A 24,641-nucleotide genomic window follows, 5' to 3' on the forward strand; every position below is an offset into this window, starting at 1 on the left:
CTTCACCCCTCAGGCTGCTGAAACCCTCACCCACGCATTCGTCACATCAAGGCTCGATTACGGGAACTCCCTTCTCATCAGCCTTCCCAACTCTTCCCTTCACAAGCTGCAGATCATCCAAAACTGCAGCTCCTGTACTCTCATCCACCAGGCTCCATGACCCCATCACCCCCACCTTTGCCTGACTCTACTGGCTTCCCATCCCTTGGAAGATCGAATTCAAGATCCTCATCCTCACTTTCAAGGCCATCCATGGCCTTCCCCCCTCCTACCTCTCTGACTTGCTAACTCCCTACCAACCTGCCCGCTCCCTCCGTTCAACGGGCTCCAGCCTGGATCCATGTCTCCCACCCGACCCGCACTACTATTGGTGGCTGGGCTTTCAGACTCTCTGTCCCCACACTCTGTAACACAGTCCCTTTGCATTGTTTTCTCCTTTGCCTCCTTCAAGGCCAGTCTCAAGACCCTCCTCTTCGATTGTGCCTTCAGTCGCCCTCCTACCTCTCTGCCTTCCCTCAACAACAACAAGGTTCCATTTATAGACCGCCTTTCACGTCAGGAGGACGTCCCAAGGCGCTGGACAGTTGGGTCAGGACCCGAGCAGGGGGGAAATCCCTCACCACTACCCCACCCCTCCTCCATGCTCAGGTCCTGACCCCTGACTGTCCAGCGGCTTGGGACGTCCTCCCGACATGAAAGGCGCTCTATAAATGTAATTTTGTTGTTGTTGCAGAAAGTTTCTCCAGTTCCTCATTGACAATCACCCCATTCAAATAAACCTTTTCTTCAACATTCTTTTTAAGCATTGGTTCACGACTGGTAAAAATGTCAGGAATAACACTAAGCAATCTATTGGCAACGTTCTGCCCAGTTTTATCCATGATTGCATTTTCCATAATAATAGTTGACAGAGGAATTTTAGCCCCAATGTACCCTACATTTGGGAATTGTAAAGGTAAAGTTCTATCTCTGTCTCAGCTCAATTTCTATTAAGTTCCCCTAATAAGTAATTTCACGATAAGTTTGTTGGAGTTTGCTAGACAATGCAAGGACAGATCTGTTTTGAAGTGTACGAGAATCTATACTCTGTTCTTATGTGCAGCAGGAGATTCATTTCAAGACATTTTTCTAATTATAGCCATGAAAAGCTTACAGGACACGGAACCCTAAATTTAGAAAGTACTGACATCAGCCTAACAGCCCTCATCTTAAAGGTCAAGTGAGAAGGTTTTCCACTTACTTTCTTGCGAGTGTCAGTTCTTTCTGCTGCAACAAACTTGTCTTGACTATGACTGCCAGTTCAGAGGCAAATGGGATACCGAGAATACCGAATATTAATAATCATCTTTACATTTCATACAGTGTCTTTCACATTTAGGAGGATGTCTCAAAGTACTTCACAGAATTTACTGTAAAGTGCAATAATTGTATTTTCTAGGTGAATGCAGCACTACTGTGCAGCTCTGTATAAATACAAGTTGTTGTTATTACTGCCCACAGCAATATCCCACAAACAGCCATGAAGAGAATGACCAGTTTTATCTGGGGGATTGTTGGCCAGGACCCCGGAAGAAACTCCCTTCTCTTTTCGAAAAGTACCTTTGGATCTTTACTGGTTTAGCATCTTGTCTGAAGAACGGCATCTCTGACAATTACAGCACAACCCTAGCATTGCATTGGATTGTCATCTTGGACTGTGAACTCAAAGTCTCGATGCAGGGCTTGAGCCCACAGACTTCTGGCTCAGAAGCAAGAGTGCTACCAACTAAGTCTCGCCAACACAAAAAATAACTTGTTTGATTTTTTTTTACTGAAAATATCTATAGGAAGAATAGATTCTGTTGTTAAACACTAACAAGATTCCTGTTGCAGGACTGCAACTCTGGGTTTTCTCAAAATTCTTGTTTTGCCAGGAGGCAAAATATTGTTATAGCCATTCAATAGTTATGACCTGTTCTGGGATTGGCATTAGGCCAGAATGGTAAGCAGCACTTAAAGTCAAAATATTCCACTTATTTTCTCCTTGAGCACATATAAACCTGCCCTGAACACTGCATGCTTGATTCTTGAACCTGTGACTGGTGGCTTTCTTGCTTCCACTGCAAGCCTAAACAATGAATGACTGTATGAATTACAGTGACAATACCTAACGTACACATGTTATAATCATCAGTCATCTTATTCATTTATGCCAAACAATCTCGTCGTCGCAATGAAATGCACATTGCTCCGTTCTCATTTTAATAATAATCTTTGCATCCTTGCACTTGATATGGCACCTTACCACGTCATTGAAGCATCTCAAAGCGCTTCACAGAATATATTGTAAAGTGAATTGACTGTATATTTTGTGGCCGAAATGTGGAGCCAATTGCACACAGCAGTGTTCCACAAACAATTGTGGACGTATTTTGGACGTATCACGCAGGAATAACTTGCTGCACGGAAACACAATATTCAATAATAATAATAATCCTTGCATTTGATATAGCATCTTATCATGTCTTCAAGACGTCTCAAAACGCTTCACAGAAAATAGTGTAAAATGAATGGACTATATTTTGTGGGCAAAATACATGGATACGCTAACACCAGGGGATAGTGTTACCCTTTGGTCTTGCAATGTCAGTGCTACTGCAAGTCACTATAATTACCCCCCTGTTGCTCTAGACATCTTCCAAAATGAATGTTTCCAAAGACATTCATGTGCTACATGAAAATAATTGCATCATTGTTGAATGATAAGTTCGACCAGAGTATGTTTACAGCGGGTATATTTTTCACATGATAAAATTCTGACGGTAGCTGTAACTTGTTTAAACAGAATTAATTGCAATTTTCTTGTGCCAAAAAAAATCCCTTGCCCTGCCTTTGCTATCTGTACAACAATACACTTGATTTTAAAAACTTTTATTGATAAAAGGCATTCAAAAGGGGGTTGCATAACAGAGATAATAAAGTTATAGGGCAGAAAGACTACATTAAAAAAAAGTGATTTCTCACAAAGAAATCAAAAGGAAAATACTTTAACTCTAAACTTCTTTTATACCTATCTCAGTTGGTAGCACTCTGGCCTTTGAATCATAGGCTCAAGGGCTCAATTCCTACTTCTGGACTTTGAATTTGTAGTCTAAAGTGACACTCCAGTGCAATGTTGGCGTAGCGTTGCATCTTTAGAGAGCCGTCCTTCAGATGAGACCAAGGTTCTGCTCATCTGTTCAGGTGTACTTTGAAGATCCCATGACAATCTTTGAAAAGATTACCGTTTCTCCTGATGTCCTGGCCAACAATCTCCCAAAGAGAAAAACATAGCTATTCACTTGTCTGTGCGCAAATTTGCATTTGCCCATAAATACACAAAGTCACTACACTTCACAGAAAAATCTGTAAAATCCTTCATGGCATTTCAACGCGATAGGACACTGACTCAAATGCAAGGAGTATTTATTTACTGAAGTATCATAAATTATTTATTCAATATATTGAACTCTGAGTGACATGAAATGGAATGTGTATGAATTCTGTGAACCATCAAATTACATCATGTGCTGTAATTTACCAATTGACACAGCCTAAACTCTTTCATTAAGCAGAGAGATAGTCCTTTTAGTCAGCTGCATCTACTGTACAGCTTCAAAACAAACTATGTTTGAGATATATTCACTCAAAGTGGCCTGCATGCCATATAAACATCCTTTTAATGAGTGTACTGCATAGATGATAAATGGATCTAAACATAATGCAGTATTTGGCTGCCACATTTTCCCATGTATCCTGAGAGATCTGTGCAAATAAACTGTCCCGCTGAAACAAGTACAGAGAAATGCAGTGACAGATGGAAAAATCATAGAGAGAGGGTGGGAGGAGACGGAGGACTGATTCTGTTTTGCAGTTGATTTCTGATTATGGAATGGAATGAGGATAAATTCTTCAGTCTGAACACAGCAGTGTCATGGTGGCACAACTCCATCTGATGGTTTTGTCACTTCCCCTTTCCTCCTCCCTCCGCCCTCCATTTGACAGCCATGTGAGGTTTTTGTCTGATATAAGTCTTATATTAACCCTTTGTTTCCCATGACAGTCTGACCTCTTGCTGTGCTGCTGCATTGCTGCAATGTCATGTTTCAACTAAAAAAAGCCACTGCTGACAATATTAGGAAATTAGGAACAGGAGTTGGCCATTCAACCATTCAAACCTATTTCAACATTCTGTTCATTTTCTTGATACAGTACATGTGATCAAAAATAAACACCGGCCCAGGTCTGCTGTACAACTGTTTGACTAAAACGTATTGTCTTTTAGTACTGTATATAACAGCTAAGATTTAAAATTAAAACATAGATTTTTTTTGACTCATCATTGTACCCTATTACACATTGCCCGACCTATCTTTTTTTAAAAAGCATTAAGTTAAAGCTGTTTACATGTCATGATATTGATATAAACCAGAACATGGGGAGTCAGAGAACGAGAAAGACACCACCATTTTGGTACATTCTGAGTGTTGAAATTCTATTTATTTGTGTGCAAGTCTGAGGGGTGAAGCTTGGTGCCAATATTTTGATGGCTGTTTGGTTGCAAATTGCTTACCTTTCTCACCTCTTCAAAAATGTCATGCATTGAACGTTTACCTCAGGTGACTTGGAATTATTTAGCTTGTCATTTCACCCTGTCTCACCCTCACTATTCCTACCCCCTCCAGAAATGACAAGATTATTTTAGGAATGCAGCTGCCTGGGTCAAGATTTTGTGCAAGTTCATTCCCAGGATTCCCTACATTGCATCAACTCACACTGTCAAGTCAATGAGCAGTAAGGAATGTAACTATTCGGCCCCATCTCCATTAGGGGCAATGCAAAGTGTAGCATTCTTTCACAAGCAATTGCAAATGGTTTCTCCCATCTCCTCCTGCTTAATAGTAGCTAATGAAAACAAGATTATTCTGATTTAGTTAACAGAAGAAAAAAAACACTCTTACAACAACAACAAGGACAACGACTTACCCGCCCTTCCTCAGCTCAACAATGAAAATGCAACATTCATGAAATGGAAAACTGTAGGAAATTGACTAGCCCCCAAAAAGCTGGATGGAGGATATATGTTTTATTTTTGTTTTTGCTCAATTTAATATATATATATTTATATATAGTTTTGCCCACAAAATATACAGTCAACTCACTTTACAGTATATTTCATGAAGCGCTTTGAGAGGTCTCGAAGACGCGATAAGGCGCTTTATCAAATGCAAGGATTATTATATACCTCCTGGGATCGTGTGCTTTAACTGCAGGATTAATAATTAAGGATTTGCATCCAACTAACTTGTGAATTTAACTGTGCAATGAGCATGTGCATAAACACGTGGAAACTCGTGGAAAAATACACATTTATATTCAGATTCACGACAGCAAAATGACACATCTGGCCACCTCGTGAAAGCACCATCTCTGTCCACTTACCGAGTGAGTGAGCCTCTGCCTCCCTTTCAAGCAAATGCAGACAAAACCACCGCAGGTTTTGTCCCACAAAATACAATACAACACAACACCTCAAACCAGGGATGGACAATATTCGCTTTGCAGAAATTATCGCCGATTAATAATTAGAGAATCCTTTCGGGTGTTTTTTTTAAAAAAAAATCATGTCCCTTGAGTCCAGGAGTTTTGTTAAACAGGGGCTCATCTCCTGTACTTACTTTGCTGATAATATATACAGATTGACACAACCTGATAATATGCACAAGCGCCACCCACAGAGTGGAGCTGTGGCAACGCTGCACAAGTTAGAGTTTGGTGCAGGAGAACATTTTAAGTGAAATCGGCTTCATAAATGTAGACTTTCCCACGTAGGAAAGCTCCCACGTAGTAAAGTCTACCTCTGTGGAGCTGATTTCACTCATTAACACCGTCAGCAGCATTTTCTACAAATATTTTATTTTTGAATTCATTTCCCCCCCATTTTAAGATTTATTTAAAAAAAGGTTAAAAAAGCAAATTTGACGTCTCCCCTCCGCCCACTACCCCCCAAAATAAGGCTTAGCCCACTGAGCAAAACTCTTACATTGCTTAATTGGAAACTTGTTTACAAAGCGTGTTGACAATGCAGGTTATAGCCTGGAGAAAGGTACACACTGCAGTGCAGCATTTCTGGATAGCGCCCCTCAGCGTCACAGTGAAGTGAGTGACTGTGGATTTGTATGGACCCACAAACAACCATTGTAAACACACTCAGCACAAGGTTAACATTGGCCTTGTTAAACCTGGTGAACTTGAGAAGTCTATAAACACGCGGGACTGTTACACCAGGGGATGGACCAGTGTCTCTGTCTTCTCTTGATCGGTTGGGTCACAGTGGACCCGGGGCCATCCTTTCAATCCTAATGTGCAAACTTCCCAATTCCTTTTAAATTATCGCTAATCTGCCATAAAATTAACGTGTGTATCGGGCAGAGTTTATTTTTATGTCAGCCAAACCTCCTGAAAATAATGAAATGCTCCTTTTATACGAGGAGCCGTACACTCGCCTGAACAGGGCTGCCCATTCCGTTGATCCTGGCTGTTGCTATAGTCCAGCTATAGGCATCTGCCATGGAGTGCTTTTTTTTAAAAAAATATAAAAAACACAACTTGTGGTCCATAATGCTTGTCCACCGCTTCAATTAGGACCAAAAAAGTGAGTGCTTTGTAATGCAATTGTCTTGCAAAGGAGAGCGCCTTAAATTGGGGGATTATGCGAGTGGACCACCTGTAGGGCATTCATGAGCATTTTGTCTCTGCCGAAGACCAAGGTTTTCTGCCTGCAGTCTGGCCAACAATACAGAAAAAGCCGTTTAAAAAGACTGTTCTGCCTTTCCCTTCATCCTCACCAACTGTAACAAGTCGTTCCGTTCCAACCCCATCCCTCCCCCACTTCTTCCTCCCCGTTTAAACGAGTTTAAGTCTCCTTTAATTCAGTTCTTTTTTAAAAAAAAAGCACCATGGTGGTCGATTGGGCTGAACTGAAACAAGAAAGACTTGAGGGCTGGAGAGAGGGAGGAGAAAGAGAGGGGGGGAAGAGAGAGAGAGATGGGTGGGTGGGGGGAAGAAAAAGTAGCTCATGCTTGAAATCGAGAGATCAAAGATATTCGTCTCAAAAGACTCACTCCTTACAGATTAACCCTATTCAACTCGAGCGAGCTCGGTTAAGAAATTAAGTACTCATCTACTGGGCTGCAGGTAAAAAAAAGTTCAAATAGCGAAACAGTCTCTCTCCTAAATTAACATCCCTCTCTCTCTGCAGATTGTACACAGATAAGCTCAATTCAACCCCACCCCAGAAATAAAAATCCAAAAATGTACTCCAAACAGTAATTAATCAAAGTCGTTTTATTGTCAAAATAAAATAATTGCTTCAATTTTTTTTGCTTTGGCCGAAGTTTTGCCGCTAAACTTTTTTTTATACAAAAAAATTTACATACTCTGTATATACTTCCAAAAAAAAAACTTTTTTTTTGTTATGTACACAATTTACAGATTTTGTGTTCATGGTACAAATAATTATATAAATACAACTTTTGCAAGAAACCCGTATTACATGGGAATATTAAAACAGGATTTTAAGGCAGATTGAAGCACCCGGTCATGAACAACTATTATTAAGATTTCAATCGAATAGCTTGGACTGTACTTCTATTTAAGTCTGTTTCCTCCCCTCTTCTTTCGGTGGCAATTAAAAGCAACGTTTTTTTTATTCCTTGCATTAACAGCATTTAAGTCAGGATTTGAAACCATTCCTTTCCTCCCACATTAACATCTACTGGATGTCCTTGTGCATATAAATGGTTAAAATTGTAAGTATTAAAAAGGCCAGGCATATGGTTTCTGGCTAAGTTCTTCGCTTTTTTGGCCAATGGATACCATTAGAAGGTCATTAACAGGTTAATAAGATGCTTGGGTGAGAATCTTCAGGGCAAATTTTTTTTCGCCTCAAAAAAAATCAAGTCCACAGTAAATCTCAGACTTGGGATAACGGCACTTGTTTGGGGTAAGACACGGAGCTCGCGGTGCCTGACCTCCAGGTCAGGCCGGTACTGGCATCACTGTACATAGAGCCACTCGTCCCTTTACTGTTCCAACAGCAGCGCGTACAAAAAGCTCTCCACGACTCCAGGGTCTTTCCAGACCAGATCCACACTCCGGATGTAATCCCGACCAGCAAGCACATGAAATACTTCAGCATGAACACCGCATAGTCCGGCCTTCTGGCCTCTTGCTCTGTCAGACAGGAGCAGTTGTGAGTCATTTCCCAGCTCTGCCTGTTGTGCTGCTCGTAAAAATAACAGGCCACCACTATGGTGGCGGGCACCGTGTAGAGAACCGTAAATATCCCAATCCTGATCATCAGCTTCTCCAGTTTATCCGTCTTGGTGCCTCCCTGTTTGATCACATTCCTGATCCTGAACAGAGACACGAAGCCTGCTAACAGGAACATGGTCCCTATGAACAAATAGATCACCAAAGGCGCCAACACAAAACCCCGCAGGTTGTCCAAGTTCTGGTTGCCCACGTAGCAGATCCCAGCCACAGGATCTCCATCCACCGAGCTGAGGGCCAGCACGGCGATAGACTTGATGCTCGGCACCAGCCAGGCTGCCAGGTGGAAATACTGGGAGTAGTTGGCGATGGCCTCGTTGCCCCACTTCATGCCTGCGGCCAGGAACCAGGTGAGCGACAGGATGACCCACCAGATGGAGCTGGCCATGCCGAAGAAGTAGATGAGCAAGAAAACCACTGTACAGAGAGCGGGACCCGTGGTCTCGTAGTAGATGTGCCCAGACTCCCGCTGCTGACTGCAGGCCACACTCTCGTGTCCCGCCACCAGCCTGACGATGTAGCCGGTGGAGACGAACAGGTAACAGGCGGACAGGAAGATGATGGGTCTCTCGGGGTACTTGAACCTCTCCATGTCGATGAGGAAGGTGGCCACGGTGGTGAAGGTGGACACGAAGCACAGCACCGACCACAGGCCGATCCAGAAGGCGGTGAAGCTCCTCTCGTCCTGGGAGAAGTAGGGGTTGTGACAGGGCAGCGCGCAGTTGGCCATTTGGCCCGTCTTGACCCTGTTGTAGAGCGGGTGCCGCTCGCTGCTCACCTGCACCATGGGTGCGCGGCACTGGCAGCCCCGCTCACACGCCCTGCCCTTGCCCGGGCGCGGCGGCAGTGCGGGCTGGAGAGGCTTCTTGTTGTTGGTGCCTTTATTGGCTTTGCCGGCGCCGCTGGGCGGCTTGTCACTGGGTCTGGCCCGGCCGGGGGCTGCCGTGCTCAGGTCAGTGCGGTTATAGTCCATACACAGGGTCTCGGGGTTGCTCTGCTGGGGCAGGCGGTCGCACCTCATCCTGTCGGGCCAGGCAAAGCCGTACTGCCTCATGAGAGGGGCGCAGCCGGCTTTCGCCCGCTCACACACACTCCTGCAAGGCGGCAGCGGCTTCTTGTAATCCTCCAGGCAGATGGGGGTGTACATACTGCACAGGAAGAAGCGTAGGTCCGGGGAGCATTGGATCTCCACCAGCGGCCAGAACTGGTGCACCTCCAGGCCGGCCTCGTCTTGCGAGTCGTGGTTGAACTGGTTGGGCATCGAGGTGTAGTTGTAGCCGATGCCTTTGCACAGAGGGACGGTGATCAGATGGCAGGACAGGTCTTTAGCGGCGGCGGCGCCCGCTCTGTGCAGCCCAACCAGAGCTAAGAGCAGGTAAACCCCAACCAGGTAACAGCGCCCCATGTCTCCTCCTCCTCTCCTCCTCCTCTCCTCCCGCTGCGGCTTCTGTCTCTTTCTGTTTCTCTCACTCACTCTCAGCGACTCTCCCGATTCCGCTTAGTTTGGGAGGAGACGAGGAGAGAAAGGGGGGGGGGGGGTGGTGGTGGTGGGGGAGGGGGGGGGAGGAGAGAGTTTTTTTTAAACTCACATACAAATTTCTTGCTTAAAAATATATACACGTCTGTATTTTTTTCAAAAGAAAAGCCAAGCCTTAGAAATACAGTCCAACAGCCTCCCCGTCTCCCCCTCTCCCTCCCTCCCTCCCTCCCTCTCTGTCTCTCTCCCCCTCTCTCTGTGTCTCTATCTCTATCTCAAGGCGACATACGATTCAGATTTGCAAAACCAACATATTTTTTCTCTTCCCGGGTTTGGGCGCTTCAGGGAGTCAAAACAGGTCCGCTTCAATTAATTGTTTATTGCTCTCCTTTCCCTCCACAACACACACGCCAAAAAAGGGCAATAATAATAATAATAATAATAATAAAGGATAGCCCGCAAAGCGTGTGGCTGAGCGACACACAGGTCACCTTTTAGTGAGAGACAAAATCCTCGAAACAGTCCTTAATAACTTTGTGTGGCTTTCCCCCCTCACCAACACGCACACCACCCGCTTCTGCAGAGTCTCTGAACTTTATTCCGTCTCGTCAACGAGAAAGCGACGTTGTTGGACGTTGATTCCTTCTTCTTTTGGAACCTCTTCCTCCCCTTTTCTTTTTCTCTCCTCTTCTTGTAGCAGCAGAAAGCTTAACACGAGCAAATTTCAGCGCTCACTCACTTCCTATTAATGATCACCGAAATGCTGAGAACCGATTTACTTGTGTATATTTATAATGCGAGAGACTTGCAGATCCCACCTCCAGCTCCAGCTCCGCTCCAGCTCCCAATCACATTGCAACAGGGGGGGATTTCAGCTTCAGTCAATCAATTTCAGCAGCGGGAGAGAGGGACAGAGAGAGAGGGGACAGAGACAGAGAGGGGACAGAGACAGAGAGAGGGAGAGGGGGGGGGGCAGACAGAGAGGGGGACAGAGAGAGACAAAGAGAGGGACAGAGAGAGAGACAGAGTGGGGACCCAGAGAGAGAGAGGGACAGAGAGGGAGGACAGAGACAGAGGGACAGAGAGGGGGGCAGAGAGACAGAGAGGGGGACAGAGAGAGACAGGGGGACAGAGAGAGGGACAGAGACAGAGAAGGGGGACAGAGAGAGGGATTTAGAGGGGGACAGAGACAGAGAGGGATCAGAGACAGAGAGGGGGACAGATAGAGGGATAGAGACAGAGAGGGACAGAGGCAGAGGGAAGGGCAGAGAGGGGGACAGAGACAGAGTGAGGAACAGAGACAGAGTGAGGGACAGAGACAGAGAAGGACAGAGAGGGGGACAGAGAGAGGGACAGAGGCAGAGTGAGGGACAGAGAGGAGGACATAGACAGGGAGGGTGACTGAGACAGAGAGGAGGGCAGAGTGAGGGACAGAGACAGAGTGAGGGAAAGAGAGAGGGACAGAGATAGAGAGGGGGACAGAGACAGAGAAGGGGACAGAGATAGGGACAGAGACAGAGAGGGGGACAGAGAGGGACAGAGACAGAGAGGGGGACAGAGAGAGAGACAGAGAGGGGGACAGAGAGAGGGACAGAGACAGAGAGGGGGACAGAGACAGAAGGGGGGACAGAGAGAGGGACAGAGACAAAGAGGGGAACAGAGAGAGGGACAGAGACAGAGAGGGGGACAGAGACAGAGAGGGGGACAGAGAGAGACGGAGAGAGGGAAACAATCCCATAATAGTTTATTGGGCAGGTTAGTTTTTGTTTGTTATGACATGGCAGAGGGTAGTGCTGATGTGCCACTGTGAGGCTGTAATTGTTGGATCATACAGATTGACGCTGAAGTTTGTGACCACAAGTAACTAAAAGTTTCTCCCCCCCTTGCAGTCGGTTTGCATTAGGTTTCCTCCTCAAGTGAAGAGGAGGAATGGAAGTGTGTGTGTGGGGGGGGGGAGGGTAGTGGAAAGCGGGAGAGTTTTGACAAATAACTTGTTCCACAGAACATTCATGCGTCGAATCTTGCAGTGAGTGAGAGTGAACATGTGCGCTTATATCGTCAGAAATCACCGTGTAGGCGGATAGTGTATGTAACGCGTTAAAACTGTACACATCCCGATCCAAATAAAATCAGCTGTTGCCAGCCAACAGCTTTTAGATTTTCAGTCCGCTTTATATTCGTTTATTTTAGCACAATTTTAAAAAAAATTAAAAATTGCATCTGACTGCTCTTATATTCCCATTTTAAGGTACAGAAAGTAAGGTACATTTTTTTTAAATTTGGGGATAAATTGTACATAGGTGTATATATATATATATTTTTATACATTAACATATAAAGTCTACGTGATGTTATTGCGTATATGTTTTTATATATGTCTCTGAATGTGGAAGGATATATATATATATTATTCATTCCAAAAAAATTGGTCACTTAATCCATAACTGTTTGTGGGACACTGCTGTCCGCAACTTGCTGTCGCATTTTGCTCACAAAATATACAATGAATTCAGTTTACTTCTATTTAATTTAATTGAATTTAATTCAATTCTATGAAGCGCTTTGAGGCGACTTGAAGACTTGATAAGGTGCTATGTCAAATGCAAGGATTACTATTATTATATACATGTTATTATATTATATACATGTAAAGTCTATGCAATGTTATTGTGTATATGTTTTTATATGTGTCACCGAATGTGGGAGATAATTCAGTAGTGTCATAGTGAGTAGTTTTTTGAGATCTGTGTATCTCTTTATCCCTTATTAACTGATAGAATGCCACACCTGAAACCGGCAATATTAAAAAAAGTCTGAAAATTCCTCAGGTTAGTGGTCACAATGTACATCTTTCTTACACTTGTTTTTTTGTTTGATATAAACAATCACCCAGAGTGTGGGCTATATATATTTTGCGTTTTTCAGCATCTATGAAGCTGCTGAGCTTTGAAGTGAAATATTCCAACCTAGAACCACAAGGAACTGGTTATATTATTGGCTCTTATAGTCATGCCAGTAAAAATATAGTCTTAAGGTTGGATCCCTGCAAATTGTCACTGTACCTATATGTTCAGTAATTCCCAAATACCTTTCCTTTGGTTGCACACCAAACACCTTTCACTGTGATTTTGCTCCCTCCTCCCTCCCCACCATACACACACACACTTTAATTGCCCAGAGACTGGGAAGTTGCAAGACCTAATTTTCTCTTTAATATTAATTTCCCACAAAATCCATATTTGCAAAGCAGCCATGGCAAACCGCATAATTTTCTGAATTCTACAAAATGCACTTGTGATCCTTTTTGCATGATTGATAAGAACCTTGCTGCACAAAGATATTGCTGCAGAGTGAGTAACATTAGCAGCTACACAGAAATAGTGCAGGGATTACAGAGTACTTGAGTAACTGAAAATGGAAAGGCCTCAGTTTTTACATATCGCCCATGTAAGATCGATCCTTGAAATGAAGGTTGTAAGACAAACTCCCATCCATGCGTCCTGCTTGCTTTTAATTCAGATCAGTGAAACAGCCAACATTTAGAGTCCATGCTATTTTTGATGAAGAAATATGTGGCTGCAACACAGTTGGATAACAGGGTTTGAACAGATGTTCAGCCACTGTACCATGACCAAATATAAAGCCAGTGGAGGAAATGGGAATCTATTAAAAGAACACCTTTAAAATATAAAAATATTAAAATATGTTTACACGACAGATAGCTGAGTCTTACCAACCATTGATTCCTGTAGATATTCTGCCACCAGTATGTTTCGGGCTAATTACTGCAAACCAGCGGTTCCATTTCTTGTGCAAAAAATCTAGGTTAATAAAACAAAACTCCATCAAAGGTCTTATTGTGCATTTATGTGTAGTTATCCTGCACCAATTATTTTTGTCCAATTTCTTCATTGAAGAATGAAGAATGCACAGCTGTGGATTAAATGACATTGATTCAATTTCAAGTAAGTAGCTTCAGAATTCAGATAGATTGGGATAACTCCAGTGTAAGTCCAGGGTGATTACAGCTTATGCAAAATCTTGGGTGTGAACTATCCTTAAGGTTCTTAATATTATTGGTGAGCTTTATAAAATAATCATTTTTTGTGCATGGGTTGAGATGAGTATGCAAAGAAGCCAGTTCTGATGAAGAGTCATGGACCTGAAACGTTGACTCACTTTCCTTTCTCCATAGATGCTGCCTGACCTGCTGAGTTTTCCCAGCTCTCTCTGTTTTTGATGCAAAGAAGCCTCCAGGGTAAAAGGCCTGGTTAAGAGTGATTGGAGCAACAAGACTTGCACGTAATAATAATAATAATAATCCTTGCATTTGATTCAGCGTCTTATCGAGTCTTCAAGATGTCTCAAAGCACTTCACAGAATAAACTGTAAAATGATTTGACTATATTTTGTGGGCAAAATACACAAACTCCAAAGAAACATGGACTACTTTATACAGTTTGAACTTCTTGTGGTGTCTTACAATGGCAATGGGGAATCGATAACTGACAGGGAGGAAAAGAGCTGAGCAAAGGCACAGTCAAAGAGATTTTTTTTAATGTGGGTTTTAAAGGCAGTGAGGGAAGGCACATGGTGAAGGCATTTTTGGAATGCATTCCAGAGAGAGAGGGCCATAGTGGCTGAAAGCTCTGCCACCAATTGTGGGACAGTAGGATTGAGGACTGAGCAGTAGACCAGAGTTGAAATAATGGCTTTCACCTACAAAATATACAGTCAATTCACTTTATGATAAATTCTGTGAAGCGCTTTGAGACGTTTCAATGACGTGATAAGGAGCTATATCAATGCAAGGATTATTATTTTTACTGTTATTAGCATAGAGCACAGTCAGTAGAATATAACTGAAAGAGAATGCATAGGTAAGTAGGATAAGATCATGAAGGGATTTGAACATGGAATAAACTTCTGAATTCCTCAAATCAGTGCTTGTGGTATAATTGAGGCATGATTTAACTTGAGGTAAGACATGCGACTTACCTCTTTATGGTTACCTTACATTTTTTCACCATACGTGTGAAATGTTATGATATTTTTAGGTACTTTTTGAATCAAAATTTAAAAGGTGTTTGCTTCAGATTCTGTGTACTGCTCCAGATCGACATCCCAACCCACACATCCGTTTATTGATTTTAAATTATCTTAATTTTAGTTTCATCAGTATGAGCACTTTGTACAAAAAAAAGTCAGAATCAACCATTACCTAGTTAGGTTCAGTACATGTATATTCAACCTGAGGTTACCTCTACCTTAATTTATGCTTCCTTACATCAGTATCAGAAAAGGTCCTATAACAACAACAACAACAAATAACAAGCTTCAAACGCGTAACATATCAGAGTGCTTAACAGTGACGTAGCTTGACGTAGCAGGAATAGAGGGAGATGGTGACTATAGGCACAGTTGAAGAAGTTCTTCAGATGCAATCTGAAGACAGGCAAGGAGGGGACAAGCCAGAGGGATTAAGGCAGAGATTTCCAGAGTGTCAGATCATAAGTGCTGAAGCATGGCTGCAGTTGGTGGAGTGGAAGAAACAAGGTACATCCCAGTATAGAAGGTCCAGAACCCCTGTAGTTTAACAGAACAATTCAGTGTTTTTGATAGTAACAATCTGTGTTGCTCCTAGTTGACACGCTCAACAATAGAATGTTGGAATTGAGTCCACCCTGTGGCGGTCTCGGTAATCTGGTTCCTGAGCCAAACAGGCCCGGAGTACTCGAGGGCACTGCTGATGACAAACCACTTAGCCTGGTCCATCGGTAGCAGTTAGAGGGGTAGACTGGTCACTTGGGGTAGGGATTTAACTCATTCATGTCCTACTCAGGTCCAGCAGGAAAGCTTACCAGACAGTGATTCCAATGAAAACTAAATGATTTCAGCTGATTAGACTCCAGCAGTACCCCCAATGCACACTCTGGGTTCCCAAGTTTAGGCTCTTGCCAATCTGCACCTAATAATCTCTGGAATTAGGTAAGAAGGTTGCATCTGTGCGTGAGAGATTACATATTCCATTCCAGACAATGGAATTTCCATGTATGAGTGGAACTCTTAAGAATGGCTTGGATACTCTTAAGAATGGTGTGATGGTTATTAGACTACAACAACAAATTACATTTATGTAGCACCTTTCACATCAGGCGTCCCAAAGTGCTGGACAGTCAGGGATCTGTCAGGGACTACTGTCTAATAGGTGACATTGGTCAAACCCGAATCAAACTCAGGCTGAGAAAACTCACCTATTAGACAGCAGTGGGCTTGGCTCACATCACACACATTTGTAATAGTGAAATAAAATAACCACTGGCTGTGCTTCAAACACAGAAGCTTGCTTGTATGTTCTTCTCCTTGGCATGGCTGTAGAAAATGGGTGGCGTAAAAGCCTGGGCATCCATTATCATCTAACGTGGGTTATATGTGTGGCTTGCAAGCAGTGTGTTAAGGCTAACACAGGATTTTTTTTTAACTATGTTCAAAGAAGCAATGTACAAGGTTGATTCTGTTGAAACAAACTGAATTGCAACCAATTCAGAAGCATCAGGCATGTCAATGGTTGGCATGTTTCCCACCGACCCCCCCATCACTCACACACCACCAACTCTTTTCTGTTGGTTAAAGCACACTGGAACATAATTGAGAGATGGAAACTTCACACATATCCCCAGCATCCCCAGGATATATTTACCTTTACTAAACAGAGGAACTCCCATCAGTCTAGACTAAACTTTGGATCCCGGAATACTACTTACCTACTGTGCTACCCATACCCTTCAAGCTGTATCTCCAATGTTGCTTTGAAATGCCAACAAAGGAGAGTTCGGCAATAATAGGATTTGTTATAATGAAATACTACTGTATTTACCTGCCTCTGGTCTCTCTCACAAAGTATATTTGTCCATTTAAATGTTCCCTCCCCTTTAATTAGGGGGATGTGAATAGGAAGTTTTCTATATTGCAACATCATACAGAAAAGCCTGATGAATGCACAGGTACTGAACTCAATTCAAGTCCAATCCTGTGAAATAAATTTGATGAGGAAGAAAAACCGTGCACAGAACATTAGAAAGTCTCTGAATGTATTGTAATGCAATGCCACATGGCTTCTTCTCCCCCTTCCCTCCAACTCCTTATGATAGACAGACCAAACCTTGTTGAAGTTAAGCAGTGATAAGAATGATAGTAATTTGCTGCATTCCATGTATCCTTCACAAGAGCATGTTTCTGTAATGCAGTGCTACGATTATTACTCGGTGATTTTTCAGACCCGATGGTCTTTAAAATATTAATTTTGCAAAGAAGGATGTGCATTACAGAAAATACAATTTGTCAGAATATTCCGAGAGAGAACTGCAAATGCGATGGAATTACCAGAATAATTCATGGATAATATTTGCTTAGAATGTCTTTTGGCTGAAGTATAATCTAATCATTGTTAAGGGTCTGTCTCAAATGGTCTGATTCCTACGAAAAAAAGATGCATTGTGTTAGAAATAAATCCTGACCACCTCTACCTCCATCCCAATTAAAAGGTCTGTACTGTTTTTAATTCCAGTGCTAACAGCACAAGATGAGCATATTTACTCTGTCAAGCTGATGAACATGTGTTTGTTTCAGATTTTCCATTTACTACAGGTTTTAAAATTTTCCGAAGTGTTATTTTTGGGAATCTGATGGAGTAGCGAGGAAACCGTTTTATGATCTGCTTTAAAATAGGTTAAAGGCATGTATAAATGTTAAATGAAAGAGCGATTGCATTCGTCAATGACCAGAACAAAAACAGTTTATATTTGGAGTAGAAATAAAAACTTTAGCATTACTCGTGACCAAGGATTCCTTGACGTTAGAAGATGGGGCAAACAAACAGGGCAAAAAAGCAGCATGTGCAGAGGACGGCAAATATTCCAATAACAGCAGAATGTTTCTTCAACTATTTACAAATATCAATTAATTTAACATTAACTGGTTAGTAAACAGGAGTCGGATAAGGCCGTAACACATAGTTAAGCATTTAATTTTAACAGCACCATTGAACCATTGTTAACGCACAGTTAAGCGCTTCTTGTTCAATGACGCTATTAAATGTTTTGGTTATATTTAAGATTAGTCATAGGGACTGTCACAAGCTATAATTTACACATAGATTGTGATGGTTTAGATTTTAAAGTGTTTAAAGAGAGAAAATAATACCACTCATTACTTCAAATTTTTAAAACCATTTTTGTAAATAAATGAACATTTCAAGATAGTAATTTTTTTCAGAAGCTACTGATTGTGGAAACATGTTGTTACATATGTTTCAAGCAGAACAAATATTATTTTATGAATCAATAGGAGCAAAGGACAATTACAGGACTGTATGAATATTATGCAAGTTCACTAGTTCACATTGATGTAAAATGCATCATCTGCTCTATAGAGAGGATGCTGCTAATTTATAGTTTGATAAATAGTTTGTCACCAATGACATCTTGACCATCTGCGACCAAGACTCCCTCTGCCTCCTCGACCTATCGGCAGCATTCGATACGGTCGACCATGCTATCCGCCTCCACCGTTTGTCCTCCCACCTCAACCTTCAAGGCCCTGTCCTCGAGTGGTTTAGGTCGTACCTCTCCCACCATCTTCACTTTCTTTCCACGAACGGCTTTTCCTCCACCCCCCGCACTGTCTGGTGCGGTGTCCCTCAGAGCTCTGTCCTCGGTCCCCTCCTCTGCACCCTCTATATGCTCCCCCTCGGTGACATCATCCGCAGACATGGGGTTAACTTCCACATGTATGCGGATGACACCCAACTCTACCTTTCCTCCTCTACCCTCAACTCCACGACCACCGATGTCCTGACAGCTGCCTGTCTGACATCGAGTCCTGGACGAGAGACAACTTTCTTCAGCTCAACGTACGTAAAACTGAGGCCCTCCTGATTGGCTCACATCAGCGCCTCCGCACCTCAGGCGCTGACAGCATCAGCATCCAAGGTTGCACTCTCCAACTCTCAAAGCCAGTCAGGAACCTCGGCGTTCTGTTCGACCCTGAGCTGTCCTTTCTTCCTCACATCCGCGCCACAACTGGCACCGCCTTCTGCCACCTCCGGAACATCGCCAGACTACGACACTACCTCACCCCTCACATTGCTGAAGCTCTGGTCCACGCCTTTATCACCTCAAGGCAGGACTATGGGAACTCTCTCCTCGCCGGCCTTCCCGGCACCTCCCTCCACAAGCTGCAGGTCATTCAGAACTCTGCAGCTCGTGTACTGTCCCGCACCAGGCTTCGCGACCACATCACTCCCACCCTCGCTCGCCTCCACTGGCTCCCCATCCCCCAGAGGATCAAATTCAATATCCTCATCCTCACCTACAAGGCCATTCACGGCCTTGCTCTCTCCTACCTCTCCGACCTACTATCCCCCTACCTACCTGCCTGTACCCTCCATTCCTCTGGCTCCGGTCTGCTCCACATCCCCCGCCCCAACCGCCCTACCATCGGTGGCCGGGCTTTCAGCCTCTCAGCCCCTAAGCTCTTGAACTCCATCCCCCAATCCCTTCTCCTTGCTTCCTCCCTTTCCTCCTTCAAGGCCGGTCTCAAGACCTTTCTCTTTGACCGTGCCTTCAACTCCCCTCTCGACTCTCTACCCCCTCCTCGCTCCCTCCCTTCCCTCACCTCATGCTGACCATTTCCCCCCTGCTCGGGTCCTGACCCAACTGTCTAGTGTCTTGGGACGTCCTTCCGACGTGAAAAGCGCTCTATAAATGGAATCTTGTTGTTGTTGTTGTTGATGGTTGGGTATCAAACTGTGACTCTTTCATTAAAAAAAATCAAGCAACCACCGATGGTACAGCACAATTTGGAAATGTTACCTATCCAAAGAGTGACCAAGGAAAGAAATTAAAGAATATATAATAATAATAGTAATAATCAGGAGGGACATGAACAGGCAACGGGACCTTGATTGAATACCTCATCTGAAGGCCAGGACCTCTGACAATCTAGCACTCACCAAAGTGTCAGCTGTTGAAGAAAATAAGGCCCAATTAACTAGGACCAGTGAAAGTGGATTAGGAGTTGGAAAAGCAGGGAGAACTGAGTAGAGGGTTTTTGGTTGGATTGTTTTATTTGTAACTTGTGAGCTGAAAATAAGAGTTTTCTACACATTGATTGCTGAGAACATAACATCAGCCTAACTATAAGCTCCAAGTCCTGATGTGGGGTTTGAACCCAAAACCTTCTGACTCAGGTGAGAATGCTAACACCTGAGTCAAGTTGACATCTATGCACCATGATTATAAAGCAACCTCCCCTGTGTTTTTTTTTACTGTTGCCCCTTCTGAAAGTAACTATTCTGAAAGTAGTTGATGCATTCACGCGCAAGCAGAGCTTCCAAGAGATACATATGTAGGATTTGTTCTTTACAAATCCTTTCATGAATCTCACAATTTGCACCCCTGTGAATATAAGTGGGATATTCAATTATTGGGGCTAGCACAGTTGAGCATAATCTTGTCCTTAAGTGACACAGGAATATCAGGACTTTGACTATTATTCGCATTGTCCACGCTCATGCTCTAATACGGAGCTAGGGGTGCACTGCACTGCTGGGGAGCCATCCTTCAGATGAGATGTTAAACTGAGATACTGTCTGCTGATCAGGTGGTTATTAAAGATCCCATGGCACTATTCAAAGAGAGGGGAGTTTCTCCCGGTATCCTGGCCAACAACCTCCCAGATAAAATTGGTCCTTCACTTCATGGCTATTTGTGGGACATTTTTGTGCACAAAGGAGTTTGCCACATTTGACTACAAAATATATTTTACGTAGATTCTGTGCATGCTCTTTGGTTGGGTGGAAAGATTGAATCTCTCTGATAGAGGTGAGACAAAGAAGGGAGCAATTACTCTGTTAGGTATTTATAGGCCACCAAACAGTGGAAATGAGATGGAGAAGAGATCTGTAGAGAAATACAGGAAAGGTGTAAAAATAACTGGGGACTTAAATTATCTTAAAATGAATGGGACATAGGTAATGTGAGGGGTCAAAAGGGAAGCTTTTTTTGTGCAGAATTATTTCCTTTATCAGTATGTTTCCAGTCTAACTAGAGGAGGCAATGAAGTGGAGCAAGTGAGTAATGTGAGAGCGGGAAAGCATCTAGGAAATAGCAATCACACGTTTCGTGGTTTAATGTAAAAATTGAAAAGGAGGGGTAATAGTCAAAGACTAAGGGACCCAACTAAAAAAAGGGTAAATTTCAAAGAGATGAAAAAAGAACTATTACAGGTAGTATTTATCTTTATATTCCCTGCCAATCTTTCCTCATATCCCCTCTTGGCCTGTCAATACCTTTTTGGCTTCCCTTCTATAGTTTATATACACTGCCTGATTTTCTTTGTATTATTTTCTTTATATTTATTGTATGCCTCTCGTTTAAGCCTTATTTTTATTTTAACTTCTCTACTCATCCAAGGAACTCTAGCTTTAGCAGTATTTATTAATTGTAGGTATAGGCCTATTTAGTACCCTGTTTATTTTGGCTTTGAAATTTTCCCACTGCTCATCTACTGTCTTATCTGCCAGGCTTACACGATTTACATAGACAGCACAGCACAGAAACAGGCCATTCAGCCAAATCAGCCGATGTCAGTGTATGTATGAAACTCCACATGAGACTCCACTGAATGTTTACTCCCTCACTCTGTTCCCTTTCCCTCATGTGAAGGCCCAGCTTCCTCTTATTATCTGATACAATCACCATTTCAGACAGTGAGTCCCACAGTCTCACTACTCTCTGTGTGAAGTAGTTTCTCACAAATTGTCTTTTATTAAACTTAGATCCTCACATTAAATCCCGTGAAGCGTTTTAGATGTCTCAACGACATTGAAAAGGGACTGTATGAATTCCAAGGATTATTATTTTTATTAAGAATGTTTGTCTTCAAATTTAAGATTGCCCAGGACACATTTGCCTGCAAAATACGGAGTCATTACAGAGGACATACTGCAAGTGGAGTCCTGTGGCTCAGTGGTTAGAGCACTCGCTTTGCAAGCGAGAGACCTGAGTTCAATTCCAGGCAGGGCGAAACCTTGGGCAAGTTTCCTTACTCCACACGCCTAATAATAATCCCTCCAAAACTAAAACCAATAATAAATTGGTCATTTTCAATCTACGACTGTTTGTGGGACATTGCTGTGCGCAATTGGCTGCCACGTTTGCCCACAAATATACAGTCAATTCACTTTACAGTGTATTCTGTGAAGCGCTTTGGGACGTCCTCCCGACGTGAAAAGCGCTATATCAAATGCAAGGATTATTATTATTATTATTATTATTAAGTGCTCTTATCAACATTGTCGAGAGGTCATATCCAAGAGCGGATATGAGGAAACACTGCCAGAAAACATAAAAAAAAATACTTAAAGGAAAGGTAGGGCCAATTATAAACAAAAAAGAAAATTCTTGTCATAGAAAATGAAGATACTTCATGAGTATTTAGCCTTAGTTTACACAAGAGTATTCGTGAGACATCGAGTGTGCAGGGTGAAATGTTGAGCAAGTTTCCTTATTCCACACACCTCTGTTTACCTAGCAGTATGTAGGAACCCGGTTATTAGTCGATTGCTGGATCACTTTTCCAGGGATAATAAATCCTTAAAAAAAACACACAAAACACTTCAATCGACAACTGTTTGTGGGACACTGCTGTGCGCAATTCGTTGCTGAGTTTCGCTAAAAAAAAATACAGTCAATTCACTTTACAGTATATTCTGTGAAGCGCTTTGAGACATCTGGAAGACGCGATAAGGTCTACATCAAACACAAGAATTATTATTATTACAAGAGGAGGATGTGCAGTAATTAGGAGAAATAACTATAGAAAAGGAGGTGATGGCATGCATTTGAGAATGATGAGTGGAGTCAGAGAGGAAATATGAAATAGTAAATGCTCTGACTAGAATTTTTCAAACATTCTTGGAGTCAAAAGTTGTGCCAGGAGACTGGAGGGCAGCTAATGTAACACCTCTGTTTATAAAGGGAAAATAGGCCTGTCAGTTCACTGTGGGAAAACTTTTACAGCCTATAATTCAGGATAATATTAATAACCACTTAGAAAGACATGGGTTGATTAAAGACAGTCAACATTAAAAGCAAGTTTTGCCTGATAAAACTAATAGTTTTTTTTGATCATCTAACAGAGAAAATAGATGAGTTAATGCTGTAGATGTGGTATATATGGATTTTCAGAAGGCTTCGAAAAAGATGCCTCAATGGAGGCTTATCAACAAAAAAGGTTTTGTGGTGTCAATGTAAATGTAGCAACATGGATAGAAAGTTGGTTAAATATAGGAAACAGAGGGTAGGGATACAGGGTTGTTATTCACAATGAAGCGATGTAAATAGTGGAGTCCTTAAGGGTTAGTGTTAGGACTACCTCTTTTCTCAATTTATATGGATTCTGCTATAAAAGGGGCACATTTACTAAGTTTGCAGTTGACATTAAAATACAGCTAACAGTGAAGAAGATTGTAAGCAACTTTAGGAGCCATAGACAGATTAGCTGATCGGGCAGAGAAACGGCAAATGAAATTTATTTTGGACAAAGTGAGGTTATACATTTTGGGAAGAAGATTAAGGACAACAAATATAAGTTGATTGATATAATATTAAAAATGAGTGGAACATGGAAAGAAAGGGACTTGGGGTTAATGTATATAAATCCTTAAAGATGGGAAGGCAAGTAGACAAAGCTGTTAAAAAAGTTAATGGAATCCTAGGTTTTATAAATAGGGGTATAGGGGTATAAATGTAATACTAAACTGATATAAATTAATAGCTAGACTATATTTAGAATATTCTATCCATATTGGTTACACCACTTTAGGAAAGACATCAAGGCAATAGAGACTGTGCAGAGGAAATTTACTTGGATGATACTGGAATCATGGGATCCTTTGGCCTATGAGCAGAGATTGGAGGAACTGGGACTCTTATTTTCTGGAACAAAGAAGGTTGAAGGATGACATGATAGAGATCTTTAAAATTATGGGGGGTTTTGATAGAGTCAATAGGGAGAAATTATGTTCACTGGTGGGTGAATTAGTAACTAGGGGGTATCAACTTAAGATAAAAAAACGAGCCTAGGAGATTTAGCATATGGAATGCTCTGTTAGGAACAAAATTGAGGCAAAATCCATATCGGCTTTAAGAGTGAACCAGACAGATACTTTAAAAAGAGTCAGCTATAGGGGGTATGGGGAACGGGCTGGTAAGCAAGACCGAAAGGATTGATCTTGAGGGAGCCGGGAGAGACACAATAGGTTGAAAGACCTTTTTCTATCCTGTAAATTTCCACGATTCTATGGAGACATCCTCCCAACGTGAAAAGCGCTAAATCAAATATAAGAATTATATCAAAATATAAAACAAATTCTGTACATGATTGTACAGCAGTGGGTAAGGGATCACTGATTTGTAACTGGAATAAAGCAGATTTATTTTCCCCTTCCTTGTCCCAGCATGCAAAGATTAGCGGTATTGCAGTTGTTGCCGATTGGCTGATTTGGGGCAGACCAGTTGTAGTCCTATAATGGTATCACACCAGGTGGTTCATTTACTCATGGAAGCTGTTTTATTTTCCTTGTTGGATTATCAAGTGGAAACAATGGTCAGTGCTCATCTGTATTTAATTAACATCTACTTTGTAACGAGTGATGGTTAAATTCCTCAGGAACAGATTACAACTACTGTACAGCCGGTTCCACAACTTGACTGGATTTCTTTAAATAAATCCTCAGGATTAGCATTTT

General features: G+C 42.3%; 1 protein-coding gene across 4 annotated transcripts in view; it reads right to left on the minus strand.

Moving 5' to 3' along the window:
• Positions 1–7,539: 7,539 nt before the first annotated feature.
• fzd8a (frizzled class receptor 8a) overlaps positions 7,540–24,641 on the minus strand; it is a 43,932-nt gene continuing 26,830 nt past the window's right edge. Inside the window, exons 2-3 of one of the 4 annotated variants that reach the window (XM_007893485.2) lie at positions 13,567–13,650; positions 7,540–9,849 (exon numbers count right to left, since the gene is read on the minus strand). In XM_007893485.2, the coding sequence (XP_007891676.1) occupies positions 7,994–9,849; positions 13,567–13,650 (1,940 nt within the window). In that variant the 3' untranslated portion in view covers positions 7,540–7,993. Of the gene's footprint in view, positions 9,850–10,320; positions 10,761–13,562; positions 13,651–24,641 lie in introns of those variants that run through there. The other 3 variants (XM_007893486.2, XR_487880.2, XR_487879.2) reach the window with 3 other exon arrangements.

This window comes from Callorhinchus milii, unplaced genomic scaffold (genome assembly GCF_018977255.1).
Source record: "Callorhinchus milii isolate IMCB2004 unplaced genomic scaffold, IMCB_Cmil_1.0 Scaffold2, whole genome shotgun sequence".
In the NCBI taxonomy this organism is placed as follows: Eukaryota; Metazoa; Chordata; class Chondrichthyes; order Chimaeriformes; family Callorhinchidae; genus Callorhinchus; species Callorhinchus milii.